This window comes from Indicator indicator, chromosome 1, assembly GCF_027791375.1.
Source record: "Indicator indicator isolate 239-I01 chromosome 1, UM_Iind_1.1, whole genome shotgun sequence".
Lineage (NCBI taxonomy): Eukaryota > Metazoa > Chordata > Aves > Piciformes > Indicatoridae > Indicator > Indicator indicator.
Window position 1 is genome coordinate 59,318,968 of NC_072010.1, and position 15,793 is coordinate 59,334,760.

General features: G+C 40.3%; 1 protein-coding gene across 1 annotated transcript in view; it reads left to right on the top strand.

The window, feature by feature from the left end:
- The window catches only part of ITGBL1 (integrin subunit beta like 1), a 146,356-nt gene that overhangs the window by 130,082 nt on the left and 481 nt on the right, over nucleotides 1-15,793 (top strand). Inside the window, exons 9-10 of the mRNA XM_054385231.1 lie at nucleotides 9,259-9,405; nucleotides 14,589-14,702. Coding sequence (XP_054241206.1) covers nucleotides 9,259-9,405; nucleotides 14,589-14,702 — 261 coding nt within the window. The remainder of the gene's footprint in view (nucleotides 1-9,258; nucleotides 9,406-14,588; nucleotides 14,703-15,793) is intronic.

Sequence of the window (15,793 nt, forward strand, 5' to 3'; positions counted from 1 at the left end):
TTTGTCTTCCTCTTTCTTTATCTGTGCCTCTGCACAGAAACTTAATATGGTATGACTGGAGGAGGTTTCTCGTGTAGCCTTTTTGACATAGATATGTTGTAGCTAAAGGCCCATTCCCTACAGTTCTTTTTTTTTCAGTTATGTAAAATTTTCCCTGGTGTATTGCAGTGCTGATCCTCAGCAATATTTAAAATCATGCTTTCTTTGGTTGCTTGATTCTTTGAGTCTTTCTTGTACAAGTTAAGCATTTTTGATGCACACACATGACTGGAGATTTGCCAGCACAAGTTCTTTCTTGGCATGGACGTGTCACTGATGCACACCAGGCTTGATATTTACTTATCCTGTATCCTGGTGAGAGATACTTCTCTGTCCTCTGAGGTTGTAGCTGTGCTGCAGATGTGTCCTGGATGTTCAAATGTTATTTGTTTCCCTACTGTGTCCAGTCATGTTTTTCAGTGACGCTCCACCTCATTGGGCTGACTGTTGTCCATTATGTTCTATTCTCTTTCAGGACTGAGGGCAGGCATGCAACAAGAATTCAGAAAACTATTAAAGATCAATTTGAAATTGATTTGATAATGCTCTTAACTCCATTTGTTTTGATTTGTTCTCTGGTCCAGTTATTGGCCTAGATGTGAGTTCTTGTCACAGTAAAGTAGCAACTGTTAAAGGCCTAAAACAGAATGCCTTTTGAGTTCTCTGTGTGCTACTGGTTGGTGAAGGAATGTGCTGCCTAAAAGCTCTATAATAAAAAGAAACCCAAATAATAGGAAAAAATTGGATGGTGTTCTACACAAGTTTGTCACTAGAGCCACTAGCAAAAGTTGAAACTCATAACAGGCAACACATAGCAAAGTCCTTACATTTTTTTTACAGATGTTCTCATTTTCATAGAATCATAGAATCAGTCAGGGTTGGAAGGGACCACAAGGATCATCTAGTTCCAACCCCCCTGCCATGGGCATTTTGCTTTATGTCAGTATTTCAGTCTCTGCTTCATACAGTTGGACACCAATTCTATAATCAGCTTTGATGAGACATTTTAATATTTTGTTTGCACTGCCTTCAACACTATGAAAGAACAATGTATACCAACAAAGAGAAAAGCAGGGAAGAATGCTAGGAGGCCTGCCTGGATGAGCAAGGAGCTGCTGGACACGCTATCACTTAAAAGGAAGCTCTATAAGGAGTGGAGGAAAGGACAGCTAGAATGGGGGGTATATAAGGAAGCTGCCTGAGCAGCAAGAGACCTGGTTAGGAAAGCCAAAGCACAGTTTGAATTGAATTTAGCCAGGGAGGTCAAAGGGAACACTAAGAATTTCTACAGGTATATTAATGGTAAAAAGAAGACTAGGGAAGGTGTGGGCCCCTTCAGAAAGGAAACAGGTGAAATGGTCACAAGTGACCTGGAACAGGCTGAGGTTCTCAATGACTTCTTTACCTCAGTCTTCACTGCAATGGCCTCCAGCCACACTCCTGGAATAGTCATGGAAGCTAATGGCAAGAAGCAGAAGGAAGAACTGCCCATCATAAGTGAAGATCAGGTTCGTGATCACCTGAAGAACCTGAAAGTGTTCAAGTCCATGGGACCCGACAGGATACCCCCACGGATACTGAGAGAACTGGCAGATGAGGTTGCTAAACCCCTCTCTATTATATTCCAAAAGTCCTGGCAGTCTGGGGAAGTCCCCACTGACTGGAAAAGGGGAAACATTACTCCCGTTTTCAAAAAGGGGAAGAAAGGAAGAACCAGGGAACTACAGGCCAGTCAGTCTCACCTCTGTGCCCTCTGTGATCATGGAGCAGATCCTCCTGGAGGCACTACTGAGACAGAAGAGTAGTGAAGAGGTGATTTGGTACAGTCAGCATGGCTTCACCAAGGGCAAATCCTGCCTGACAAACCTGGTGGCCTTCTATGAACAGGTGACAACATTAATAGATGAGGGGAGAGGAACTGATGTCATTTACCTGGACCTGAGCAAAGCCTTCGACACTGTCCTGCACCACATCCTGGTCTCCAAACTGGTGACACATGGGTTGGATGGGTGGACCACAAGATGGATAAGGAACTGGCTTGATGGCTGCACCCAAAGAGTGGCTGTCAATGGCTCCATGTCCCAGTGGAGGCCAGTGACAAGTGGAGTCCCTCAGAGATCAGTCCTGGGACCAGTCTTGTTCAACATCTTTGTTGGCGACATGGACAGTGGCATTGAGTGCACCCTCAGCAAGTCTGATGATGACACCAAGCTGTGTGGTGCAGCAGACATGCTGGAGGGAAGGGATGGCATCCAGAGGGACCTTGACCAGCTGGAGAGGTGGGCACAAGCCAGCCTCATGAGGTTCAACAAGACCAAGTGCAAGGTCCTGCATCTGGATTGAGGCAATCCCAAGCACAAATCCAGGCTGGGCAGTGACTGGCTGAGAGCAGCAGCCCTGAGGAGAGGGACTTGGGGGTGCTGGTGGACGAGAAGCTCAACATGAGCTGTCAGTGTGCACTTTCAGCCCAGAAAGCCAACCAGATCCTGGGCTGCATCAAGAGAATTGTGGCCAGCAGGTCGAGGGAGGTGATTCTCCTCCTCTACTCAGCTCTGGTGAGACCCCACCTGGAGTACTGCATCCAGTTCTGGATCCCCTATTACAAGAGGGATATGGACATGCTGGAACATGTCCAGAGAAGGGCCACCAGGATGATCAGAGGGCTGGAGCACCTCTCCTATGAGGACAGACTGAAAGAATTGGGGCTGTTCAGTCTGGAGAAAAGAAGGCTCTGAGGTGACCTTCTTGTGGCCTTCCAGTATCTGAAGGGGGCCTACAGGAAAGCTGGGGAGGGACTTTTTAGGCTATCAGGTAGTGATAGGACTAGGGGGAATGGAATAAAACTGGAAGTGGGGAGATTCAGGCTGGACGTGAGGAAGAAGTTCTTCACCATGAGAGTGGTGAGAGCCTGGAATGGGTTGTCCAGGGAGGTGGTTGAGGCCCCATCCCTGGAGGTGTTTAAGGCCAGACTGGATGAGGCTCTGGCCAGCCTGATCTAGTGTGAGGTGTCCCTGCCCATGGCAGGGGGGTTGGAACTAGATGATCCTTGTGGTCCCTTCCAACCCTGACTGATTCAATGATTCTGTGATAACTAAGCCTCTGGTCATACCAGTAAGCCAATTCTTTGCTGATAATAGAATGCTTTGAGAAGTCTGATTTTTTTCTTTAAAATATTTATTTATTTATTTTTGTTTTAAAGTGAGCAGATTCACTTGTTGGCTATTTATTTTGGCCACGGCACATCAAAATGTAATCCTAACAGAGATTTCCTAACTAGAGAATTCAGTTGTGTGATGTCAAACCACATCAAAGAGTAATTGCAGCTGTCTCTTTTGACTATTTTTAACGATGTCTTTTGGTAAAAGACATTAGTTCTCACTAGTTTGTGATCCAGGTTGTAGTATGAAGGCTTGTAAAAGCTGGAGGAGCTGATTTGTTCTTGAAGGAAATGCTGAGGTAGTTAATATTACCCTCCTTACTCAGGTCTGCCTTCACACCTGGGTTGAAGTAGTTTGGTCAGGTTCACAATGGACAAAAGATGTTGTCCATTAAGTTATCAATAGATTATTTTATTTTACTTGACCGACAGCAACAAACTAGTTTTTAAACAGTTCTTTTATATTATTTAGGATCCATCTATGAGGATGATCTTTTGGCTCACAATTTTTCTTACTTTCACCTCTGTAAGTTTCAGGCAAGCGTGGTGCCTCTTGTCTGTGCTTGCTCATTTTTTACATTCTTAGGACACTACTGTTCTTGTTGGGCTTACATGAGAAGGACTTAGACTCACCGTCTCTCTGTTGTCATCCTTTGTTGCTGAGCACACTGACTTCTGCTGACAGGTTTTCATGGAAATCACCACACCATTGTTTTGTGAAAGTGCAAATCTTATGATTTTGACAAAATAGTACATTCTTCAGTTTTACTGATGTGTCTTGTTAGTTATCAATACAGGTCATGTTTTTAACCTCATTTCAGCGCTTACCTAGACATTTCCATTCCTTTCATTCACAGTCAAGATTTCCAATATAATTCTTTATATATCAACGGAGAACAAAGGAAGAGCTGTGGTTAATAAGGCATACATATACTTACAGACACAATTCAAGATTTAAACTTTTAAAACAGAGGCAGAAGCTTCCACATGAAATTATTACAATTAGTGAAGAATTCTAGGATCACATAGTCATCATCAGGATGTTCAATGGGAGTACTCCCTCTCAAAAGGCTGGTATGCCCTTAATTGCCATGCACCTTTGGATATAAAATTCTCATTACTTTCCAGCTAGACTGAGTAAATTTTATTCATAAAAAGTACTGCCTTTTTTTAATATATATATAACCATGCATTATTATATGATAAAGATACACAGGAGAAACCGTGAATTGTTTTTATAAGAGTTCTAGGTCCATACAGCAGAAATCATGAATGGCTTTTTTTTGTCACCAGTTCAACGAAGCAGAAACATGATATTTTCAGATACCATGTTTTTATGAGGACCAATAAGACCATAGCCATAAAAATGAGAGAATTGTGGCTAATGATACGCTTCATTAAGCGAAACTAAGTGTTAATATTATACTGCAGTTGCTGTCAGTTTCCTCATTTCTTGCACTAACATTGCTTCACAGAAACAGATGTATAAAGGACATTCATGGAACTCTCCAATATACCTACCTAGGCCGGTATTATTTTCCTCTCCTATCTCCCAGCTGAAGAGAGCTTTTGACACTGACTTGTCTGAAGATTCAGAAATATTAATTCAACTTCTGACTTTACTATGGCTTCTTGGACTACCTGAGACAAAATTTCAAAGTCTTCAGTTGCCTAAATTTAAACACCTTGTGTGATTTCTGATTCTCAAGGCTATCCTTGGCTGACCCCAGCTTGGCTCCACAAAGACACAGGAATGCCTGCATAATGTCTGCTGTCGTGATATAGGGTATGTCAAATGGCACTAGGAATCTGAATTGAACCTCTAATTTGTCTATGCTTTCTGTTACAGTAAAATAAGAGTTTATTTCCTACCCAACAGTTTTCTGTTCTGATCACCCAGATATTTGTGCAGGGCTTTTAAAGGTTGAGATTTTACAAAGATGCACAGAGAATGTAGTTTGATTAGCTTTTCAGATAGTATAAAATACGATCTAGGATTGTAAAAAAATAATTTTATTGTTCTTTTGAAATAAGCAGTAAATGAATTGCTAATGCATCAACATTTAAGTTGATTGATAAATAATAATTTGCAAATACAAAAGAGACTTGGATGTTGAGCTTCATACATTAGGCTATAAATAACCATTACAGTATATCCATGCTTCCCCTATTCGGAAGGCTATTTACTGTGCACAACTCATGGCTATCTCTTAGGCTGTGCTCTGAAGACTCTAAGACATGTGCAGCCCATGCCAACAACACTTGACAGTTTGCTCCAATGATCATCAATCTTGTTTGAAATGATGGGGTTTTTTGGTGGGTTTTTGGTGGTTTGTTTGTTTGTTTTCCCAAATGAGTGTCAGTATCAGATTTTCTCTCTGGTTCTTGCTTTGTCTTTCTTTGGTAGTTTGAAAATGGCCATTCTGGTACCTTCAAATGCTGCTAAAACACTTTGCAGTCTTTCCCCCCCCTTCCTCTTCTGTTTTATTCTTTTCAATAAGCTAAGCAAGTACAGATCTTTGAAGTTCTTTCAACAAGCAATATTCTCTGCCCTTTAAATTCTGTTTGGAACTTTTTGAGGAACTTCCAACTTTTTCAAAATCTCTTCAGACATGGATGTCACAGTGAGCTGCAGAACTTTAATGTCCATCTCATCAGTGCTCTAAATGTTCTTATTCAATTCTGTTCCTACTCTCTTCTCTCCTGCTGTATGCATATAAGGATGGTATTAGCCCTGTTCACTGCGGTGTTTCACTTGAAGGTTTTACTGAGCTTCCTGCCTGTTGTATTGCTTGAACTGGAACCACAGTCTACCTTTGTTAGACTTGGACAATACCAAGTAGCCTATATATATAAAAAATATAATAGACAATTGGTTTTTTGCTTTATACTTATATTAAGATCCTCTAACTGCAGTTGTCGGAACTGTTCATCTTATTTTCTTCTCTTGGTATTCAATAAAAATAACAATGAAAATAAAAATAACAGAAATAAAACCAAAAATCAGTGACCTAACAATGTTTTTACCAAATCCTATAGCATATTTGAAAAAGTTAATGAAGCCTGCTCCCTTAGAAATATTTCTTCCAGATAGATGTTGTTTAATATTCTCATATGTTAGTAATATAATGGGAAGTTCTTTATCATAGTCCTATTAAAAAAAAGTCTGTTTCTATTTAAATACAGAGAGAAATATTAATTTCATTTACTTCATTGTCCTAAATCTGAGATCCTGCATTATGATGAGATTAATCACATTCATAGTACACTTTTGCAACTTATTATTTTATCCAGTTAGCTTTTGGGGGTGGGGAGTGATTGCTTGGTTGGTTGGTTTTGTTTTTCTATTGTATCTGGTTTATTCCAAACAAAACTTTTCATTTACATTAGTTGCTATCTATTTAACCTTTCTTTCTTTGGCTGTGCAGTCTTCTTCTTTCTAACTCATAGGATCTCTCCACCATTAGATCTGGGTGGACTTCTCTCTTAGTGTGGAAAACTGGTTTTTGCTTACAGGATAAATTTGTCACTCAGGAAAGTCAGATTCATATTTTTGTAACTGAAGAGTTGTCTTTCATTTCTGGAAAATATTGATTGTAATATGTATTAATTATATTGTATTAGTTTGAAACTTTTGTTCTCCTGAGGTGCCATATTTTGTTTTGGACAAGCTGCGGTTTGCCCTTCATGAACATTATCTGGTTATAACCAGTTCATGTATAAGTAAGAACCAGCATCCTCTGCAGTGATTACTTCACCTTTTTTAGCATGCTGATATTCACGTGTAATGATGCCTTTTGTATTAGAATATTATCATGCAGGTTTTTGGGGAATTCCAACAACAGTCGTACGAGTAGTTCTAAAATGAGGCTTCCCACAATCACACCATTTTATTTCCATGCTTGATAAAAAATAGTTCATCCTGGTGTCCAGGTTAATTTGGGTTACAATGGACATCTGCTAGTAATCTGCCACAGTTTTCAGATATAATCAGTTTCTACATTCTGTAAATCATAATGACTATACAAGAAAAATGATACAAAATTTTTCTTTTAGTGAAATCAGCCAATGGATTTCTTGCTATTTGCTGCTAAAATGAATACAAATATTTATATCTTTACAAACAGTCTTCAAACATTGACATCCAATTATATATCCAATTATATATTTTGCTTTTCAGAGCTATTCTTGAGTCTTAATCTACATGGTACTAATTAAAAATAAATAAGGTAGATGAAAATGCTCTGACAGAAGCTTAACTATAGTAAATCAATGGAACTGCATGCCGTCTACCTAGAAGATGTGTATGTGGCAGTGTATGCACTTCTTTTTCTACCTCTTGTACTTTGGATTGCAGTATAGGATAAAAGTCAATGGTATGTATGTGCTTCTATTAAGACCAGTAAACTGATTAACTAAGGAATGATCATCTCTGCTGCAGAAATATTATTCAAGGTTTAAAACTAAAATTCTGTTTGGGAGACATTTCTTCTTCTTCTCCTTCTTCTCCTTCTTCTCCTTCTCCTTCTTCTCCTTCTTCCTTCTCCTTCTTCCTTCTCCTTCTTCCTTCTCCTCCTTCTTCTTCTTCTTCTTCTCCTTCTCCTTCTTCTCCTTCTTCTCCTTCTTCCTTCTCCTTCTTCCTTCTCCTTCTTCCTTCTTCTTCTTCCTCCTCTTCTTCTTCTTCTTCCTCTTCTTCTTCTTCTTCTTCCTCCTCTTCCTCCTCTTCTTCTTCTTCTTCCTCTTCTTCTTCTTCTTTCTTCTTCGTTTTTTTTTTCTCTCTGTGTTCCATTTCTATATTCTTATCTGCTTGACTTTTCCCTTCTTCCTGGCCATATTTTCTACTCAGTTAGCTATTAAACATATATTTTTTTAAATTAATCTTTTTACAAATAATTCTCAAAAAGAATCTATTTAATACTTCCCCCCCCTTTTACAAACATCAGGTAGAGCTTCTAGGCCTTATCTTAGACCCAAGTTCTAGGATTTATTTTATATTTCTCCTGCTTGTCATTCCCTGTCCTTCTTTACCTAACATTTCAGAGTGTATTCCTCTACACTTGCCCTCTATTTAATTTTTTTTCTCATGTCTATTTTCTTTCTGTCATTTATTTTTCCACTATTTTCCCCCTTATTATTAATCATCTTCTGATATTTATATCCTTAGTACTATATTCTTCTTCTCCCTGTACATTTTGCCTCTCATTCAGGCTTCTTGTTTTGACCTGATAATTGAAATCTATGTCCCTGTGGAAAGAACCCACCATAGTAGCTTGCCCACACTTCTTCAAAGTCCTGCCTTTGGGTGGTGCAGGCTTGTGCACTGAAGAATGCTCTGGTGTCCTCCTCCCTCCTTTTCCTCCTTCAGAATTTCACTGCAATATCAGGAGTAAAACTGCTGATCTGAGATAGCTGTGTCTGGAGAAGAGGTGCAGAAGAGAAGGTGGTTGTTAGGGTGATGAGAGGAACTCTTTGTAGGTTGCTAGTTGGGTTTATATAGAACCAATTTTAGCAATTGCATGAGAACCTGGGGGAATTATCTTTGTCCTGTACTGAGTGAGTTAATCTGTAGTAATTGCAGAGCATGTGGAGTCCAGGCTTTGTACATCAGCTGCTCAATGCACTGTAGCAGATAACCAGCAGTACTGGGCTGTTGGAAGAGACTGCAAATTTTCTCTCCCTTGTTTGTTCTGCTGTGCGCTGTGCTGCTCTTAGCCCTGTGCTGGGTGTCCTTTTTCAGGCTATAGTATGGGATATGCAGGTGAGACTTCAGCACCAGGCTGCAGAATTAAAGACATGGGAGGAAAGCAGTTGCGTGTGTCCTCTGTATGCAAGGGAGTTGATGCTGAGCTTTATTGGATGAGGGGAGACATGCTTATGCTGGTCTGCACATCACCATGACACTCTGTTTAAGATAAGAATAAAAAAACTGAAGAAAACTGCACCTCTCTGTCTATCCAGCAGTATGCAATTCAAACTGCAGAGCTCAGAAGATGTTCTCAGTTGTGACCACATTCAGTGCTTTCTGCTTGTTTTGCTTATAACCATCCTTGCTGTTGTTACAGGACATGGTATCTGCTCATGTGGCCGATGCATTTGCCAGGATGGGTGGTTTGGAAAGTTGTGCCAGCATTCGAGGAAGTGCAACATGACAGAGGAAGAGAGCAGAAGTCTCTGCGAGTCAACGGGTGGCATACTATGCTCGGGGAAGGGTAAGAACTGGCAGCTGAGCTATTCCACGTCAGTGCCCTGCCAGAGGAAAATGATCATGTTCTGGAAGAAAAATGTTTATTGCAGTGGAGTGCTGTTTAGTAACCCTTTCTTTCAAAGCCACCTGCTATTAAAAGGATATTATATTTGTCTCTGTGACACATCCACTTTGTCAAATACCCAGCACAGCTGTATGTGTCGAGCAGTGTTGCTCTCCTATGCAATTTCTTAGTAGCATGTAATTTCCTTGATGTGTTTATCCAGTGCTCTGTGGTCAACAGCTGGACATTATAAACTTAATGGTTAGTGCTCCATCCAGTTTGAGGGACAGGAGCATTATCTGCAAGTAGCACTGCAGTGGGCAAGATGGCAAATGTAGTACCTCAGACAACAGCAAGTAGAGGTGTGTGTCTAACAGTAACATTTTGGATACTTCATCACTTCCCTTACCAGCATGGCAGCAAAGGCAAGGCAAACATTTGCAGCCCCCGTGACAGAATTCAACAAACTCTCTCATTTACTAATTTTTATTCAGGTGGCTGCATCTAGCTAAAAAAATTGCCACAGGGAGTAATAAAATTTAGAAAATCTTGATAATTATTTGAAATTGTTCTCTACTGTTCATAGCTTGGAGTCTTTCAGGCTAGGAAATTGCATTACTGGAAAGAGGGCTTTCTAGCTCCTCCATAGTGCAAACTGCCTACATTTTAATATAATATGTCTAAAAGAAAATAGGCAAAAATGGGTGGTAGAACTGACTGGAGGCTAGAATGCACTCATTCCAGGCTGGATGTGGCATTTCCTCTATTCATATACTTTTTGCGTAGACAGAGAAGAAACCTGCTAGCTGGAAAAAAAAAACCAAAACCAAAACCAAAACATTTAGCCTTCCACGTCAGGCAGATTTCCATTTGTCCCTTTGGTAACTTTTATTTTAGTGCAAAGGAATTTCAGATGGGGTTTCCAGGCAGGTATTATCACCTATCATAATTGTCCCCCACAGCACCATTTTCTTTTATTATTTTTTCCTGCACTTTTCTCAGTCATAGAAAATGAAGCAGTTGCACTGTTTCTCTATTGTTTCCAGAAGATGTAGCTATCTTTAAATTAGTTAATATGTAAGAGGATGCTAACTTATTGAAGAAATTAAGTTACTCAATTTTACTGCAGAAGTTAACTTCTCTCAGTCTTGGTCTCCCTGTGATTTTTAACATTTTTTTTTATGAATTGTGAAGGTGGGACTGTATGCTTAAAAATCAATGAAATGCACTATACAGCATTCTAAATATATATAAACATGAAAAATGACCTTGAATTTTAAAATATTTGTATTATCTGATACCTTTTTTAAAGTATGGCTGAGAAATACTTAGATGGTAAATCTTGCTCTGAGAACAATTTATTTTGAGTACTGTATCAAGATTACAATTTACTTTGAGGCTTTGGGAGCAGATAATCTGGCAAGAATTTGCAGAGACATCAAGGTGTGTGTGTGTCTGGGGTTTTGGGTTTTTTATGTTTTTTTTTTTCCATATGTTTTTTTTTTTCCCTTTCCCTCTGTTGGCTGTGCTGCCCAGGGGGTGGTTTGGGTGGAGCAGCCTGAAAATTGCCCCAGCTGCAGTCAAATGGTGCTTTTAAACCTGACTGTGTGAATGGAGGCCACAGAGGCCCAGATTTTCCAAGGTGGTAGCACACTGTTGACCTGCATTTACTTTCTATGGCATTTACAAATCTGACTCTAAATACATATTCAGCAACACTGGTGTGATTTTATTTATTTAAAAGATATATTTGGCTCCCAAGAAGGTCAACAACATCCTGGCCTGTATCAGGAACACTGTGGCCAGTAGGAGTAGGAAAGTAATTGTGCCTCTATACTCGGCTCTGGTAAGGCTGCACCTCGAATACTGAGTTCAGTTTTGGGTCCCTTACTCCAAGAAAGACACTGAGTTGCTGGAGCATGTCCAGAGTCAGGCAACCAATCTGGTGAAGGGTCTACAGAACAAGTCTTAAGGATGAGTGTCTAAGGGACCTGGGATTGTTTAGCCTGGAGAAGAGGAAGCTGAGGGAAGACCTTATTACTGTCTACAACTACATTAAAGCAAGTGCTATAATAGACTAAGGGAGCTTGATTTTGTGTATGGTGGAGTTAGCAGATTCTAAGCAGTCCTGGTTTTCAGCAGATAACTCTAACACTTCCAGGAAATTACACTCCATTAATATAAGTGAAGTTGGACATCCACATTCCTGAGCTGTTGGAAAATCTTGGTTCACTGATTATGCCACCTGTTGTAAAAAACTCTTCCCATGCAAAACAGCAACACCCACCAGGCTGCTGCCTCCCTGGCAGATAATGTAGGGCTGCAGATGGCTACTGTAATAGTGCAGGACACAGGCTAGGTAATGAGCCAAATCCCATCCAAGAGGATCTGGCTGGGATCCCAGGGAACACCCTGAAACTCATTAGACTAATTTTAATTAAACTAAGGAATCTCCAGAGCAGTGTGTTCTGCTCAGAGAAAAGACTTGATACATTCGTTCTTCCTAATAGATTTTGCATACTGAAGCCTGATCTTTCGTGGTTGATGGTGTTAAATTTGCTGCATCTTCTGCAGAATAGTTTTAAATATTGTGGGCATCTGTCAGTAGCAGCATCAGTGCTTGCTTCAGGTTTCTTACGATATCATGCTCTTAATAACTGCTTAAATTTCATTGAAATTCTCGTACTATTCGTCATTTTTTTTCTGCTGTCAGTACCTGGTAATTTGTATAAACAGAGGCATTTGGTTTAAATTACCTTCAGGTATGTCTTTGTGTAGCTCTTGCACAGCAGTCATGGAATACGTGTGCTGTCCTCCACTGCCTCTTTGTACAATGGCATTTGTTATACTTGCGGAGAACATTGCTATTTTCTGTAGCCATGGCTCAGTAAGTAATACTCAGAACTCAAGATGCTTAAGCAAATACTCCCCAAATATTCCAATCAGTAGCTCTTCCTGTATTTATTTACATGTTCAGTATGTTACAGGTTAAGACAGCATTTCTCTAAATTAGGCAATTAAGATAACTTTTGTCAATTTACAATAAACACTGTATAACTTACATTTTTAATTGAAAATGTCATATACTCTTCTCAGGATGTTGTGAATTTTTAAAGAATTAAGTTTCAGGGAAAATTGGATGATATTGATAAACCCGCAGTTTAAATAAAAAAGAAAAATGCATTTTATTTTTACTATGGATTTCATTCACAGGTCACTGAAAGGAATGGAAAGGTGAAAAATCATTGTTTTGCACACTCTGACTTCAGCCTCTGTTAAGTAACCCACGAATTCTATTTAGATTATATTCTGACATAATCAACCTTCTTTCTATGTATTTTTCTTTAGGATTGCATCATTCTGGGAACATTTCAAGAGTGCAGGATTTTCAACAGTATCTAACTCATGTATTAAGTGTATTCTGTTAAAGGTTCCTTGGTTCCTTTTTTTTATTTTTCTGTCTCCCATAATTCATAATTGTATACTATCTGTGTATTCTTTGTTGTCATTTATTTGCTGCTTTTTTTGGCCTTTTTTTCTTTTTTTAATTGATTTGTGCTGTAACTAGTTCTTTGGACTTGGACCACAAAAGGATTTTTTTCTCCCTTTGCCCTTTAAATGTTTGTGATCTACATAAGGTCAGGCAGCTGAGGACAGGCTCTGTAAAACCAGCTCAGACAGGTGTGGGAATCAGCCAAGGGGTCAGCAATGTCCCCATGTGGCCAAGGCGGCCAACAGCATCCTGGCCTTTATTAGAAATAGTGTGGCCATCAGGACCAGGGAGGTGGTTCTCCCTCGGTACTCAGTGTTGGTGAGGCTCCACCTCGAGTACTGTGTCCAGTTTTGGGCACTGCACTACAGGAAAGACATCAAGGCACTGGAGCAGGTACACAGAAGGGCTACCAAGCTGGGGAAGGGCCTGGAGAAAAAGCCCTGTGAGGGGTGGCTGAGGGAACTGGGGCTTCTTTAGTCTACAGAAAAGGAGGCTGTAGGAAGACCTTATTGCTCCCTACAACTAACTGAAAGGAGATTGTGGAGAGGTAGGCACTGGTCTCTTCTCACAATAACTAATGATAGAATGAGAGGGAACAGCTTCAAGCTGTGCCAAGGGAGGTTTAGACTGGACACTAAACAAAAAATGTTTCCACAGAAAGGGTAGTCAGGCACTGGAATGGACTGCCTAGGGAGGTGGTTGAATTGCCATTCTTGGATGTGTTTAAAAGCCATCTAGATCTGGTGCTTGGGGACATGGTGTAGTGACAGGCTTGGTGGAGTGGGGGAAATAGCTGGACTTGATCTTGGAGGTCCTTTCTGGCCTGGATGACTCTATAATTCTGTGATCTCCTAGTGGCATTTCTAGTTGCAGAAAACTGTTTCTCACACCCTTGTCAGGCTACAGGCTTCCTGACACCTGTTTGCCTGGAGGCAGCTGTCTCTTTCCAGGATCCAGAGTCACTAACCTTCTATTGAAGGTCCTCTCTGAGTCTCTCTTAAATGGAGGTTTCTGGAGTTCTTGTTGGGTTACAGCATTAAGCATAAAGTCCCTCCTTTGCCTGTGGGGGTGTGATGTGGCATCCCTGAGGAGAAGGAGAGTGGCTTATCCCAACATGGGGTGATGGGATCAGACTGCGCATCTGCTGTTATATGCACAGACCTAGAGCAAATACTTAGTAATTCTGTGGGAGGTGGAGTCTCTTCATTTGTGATGATGAGGATTTTAGGGGTCCAAATGTTAGTCTTAGGCACCTCTGGTCTTTTCTGGACTTGTCCCTGGAAGCTTCAGATGAGGAAGGTCATATTCTTCGTGGGTACGATTTTACTGCCTGGGACAATTTGAGGTTTTCCAGTTAACCCTTACCACAGTTTACTAGGAAAAGTAGACCTGATTATAGTACTTGGAAACCAAAGAAAAGCTTCAAAATGTGTGTGCTGATTAAGTGAAATAGCTGAATGGAAGCATTTGTAGTAATGCCTCACCCAGAAGAATCCCTTTAATCAAAAAGCTTTTAGCTTGATTAATTTCTTTTATACAATAGCTACCAAGGCAAGAATTTTGTGCGTCTGCACATGTGTGTGTCTGGGGATGGTCTCCCCTAGTCTAAAAGTGGTCTTTGACTGCAAGTAATAATTTCTTGTGATTTCAGGTTCCTGCCATTGTGGAAAGTGCATCTGCTCACCACAGGAGTGGTACATTTCGGGTGATTTCTGTGAATGTGATGACCGAGACTGCGACAAACATGATGGTCTCATTTGCACAGGTGCAGTACAGGTTGACACTTAATTGCTCTAAGAAACACAATGGGTTGATGGGAATTATAGTAGACAAAGCCCAGCTTTTTCTTTCTCCTCTGATGGAGGAAGTGCATTTGCTGGTTATTCAAACCTGCTCTGTTTCTTTGTGTAGCATGATAATCAACTTCAGGTTTCAAAACAACGGTTGAAAGCCTGAGTATGAATTTAAATAAGCCAGCTGTGAAATCCATCGACAATTTTCACTGTACAATTTTCACTGACTCTACAAGTTACTGCTTTTTGACAAAGGCAGTACAGTGTCAGCATTGTGATCATGACAGTTCTTTAATTTTTTTTTTCTCTTGTTAGATTTTCTATGTGTATAATGCATTTAAGTCATAGATAAAATTCACTTGTGTGATGGTCTCTGGTAGGTGAGAGGCATAGCTGTGTGCATAAACAGAGCTTCCCAGCAATCAGACAATTCTCAGTGGGAGGCTGAAGTACCTGACAGTGTTTCTTATGAGGTGATGGCTGTGATTAAGGTAGCTTCACCTAAATATTGTCTGAGAGTTCATATGGCAGATGCAGCTAGAAATAGGCAGGCTGCCAGCAAACCTTCAAGACAAATCCAGTGACAAGAAGCACCGTGGGAATTGCTAAATCAACTCACTGCCTGCTTCCTGTTACAAATCTTAATTTTAGAAAATCTTTGCTGAGCAATTATTAGATGCAGAGGAAATCTGCAAGCCGATTAGAGAGTGAGAGTAGGAGGGCTGACACTAGTAAATTTTGTCTTCCAGCTAGACTTAATTAGCAAGAGACCTGTTCTGGGGGCAAATACCCAGTACAGAGGCAAGAGGAGCCTTATCTTCAGCTGTACTGGCTATTCACAGATCTTCATAAAGTCAGCGGGAAGAGGAGTTCATGTTGGAAACCCACCATGTGGAGGTCTCAAGCTGAGCACCCAGAAGTCATGGAAAATGTTGAAATAAAATGAAAATATGGGTCTCAGTACTTAATATGTCGCTACTGCAAAACAGGGCCAACACATTTTTCATCTAATAGAGACTTTGAGCTATTATTTATTTATATAGCACTTCTGATAATTTAAAGT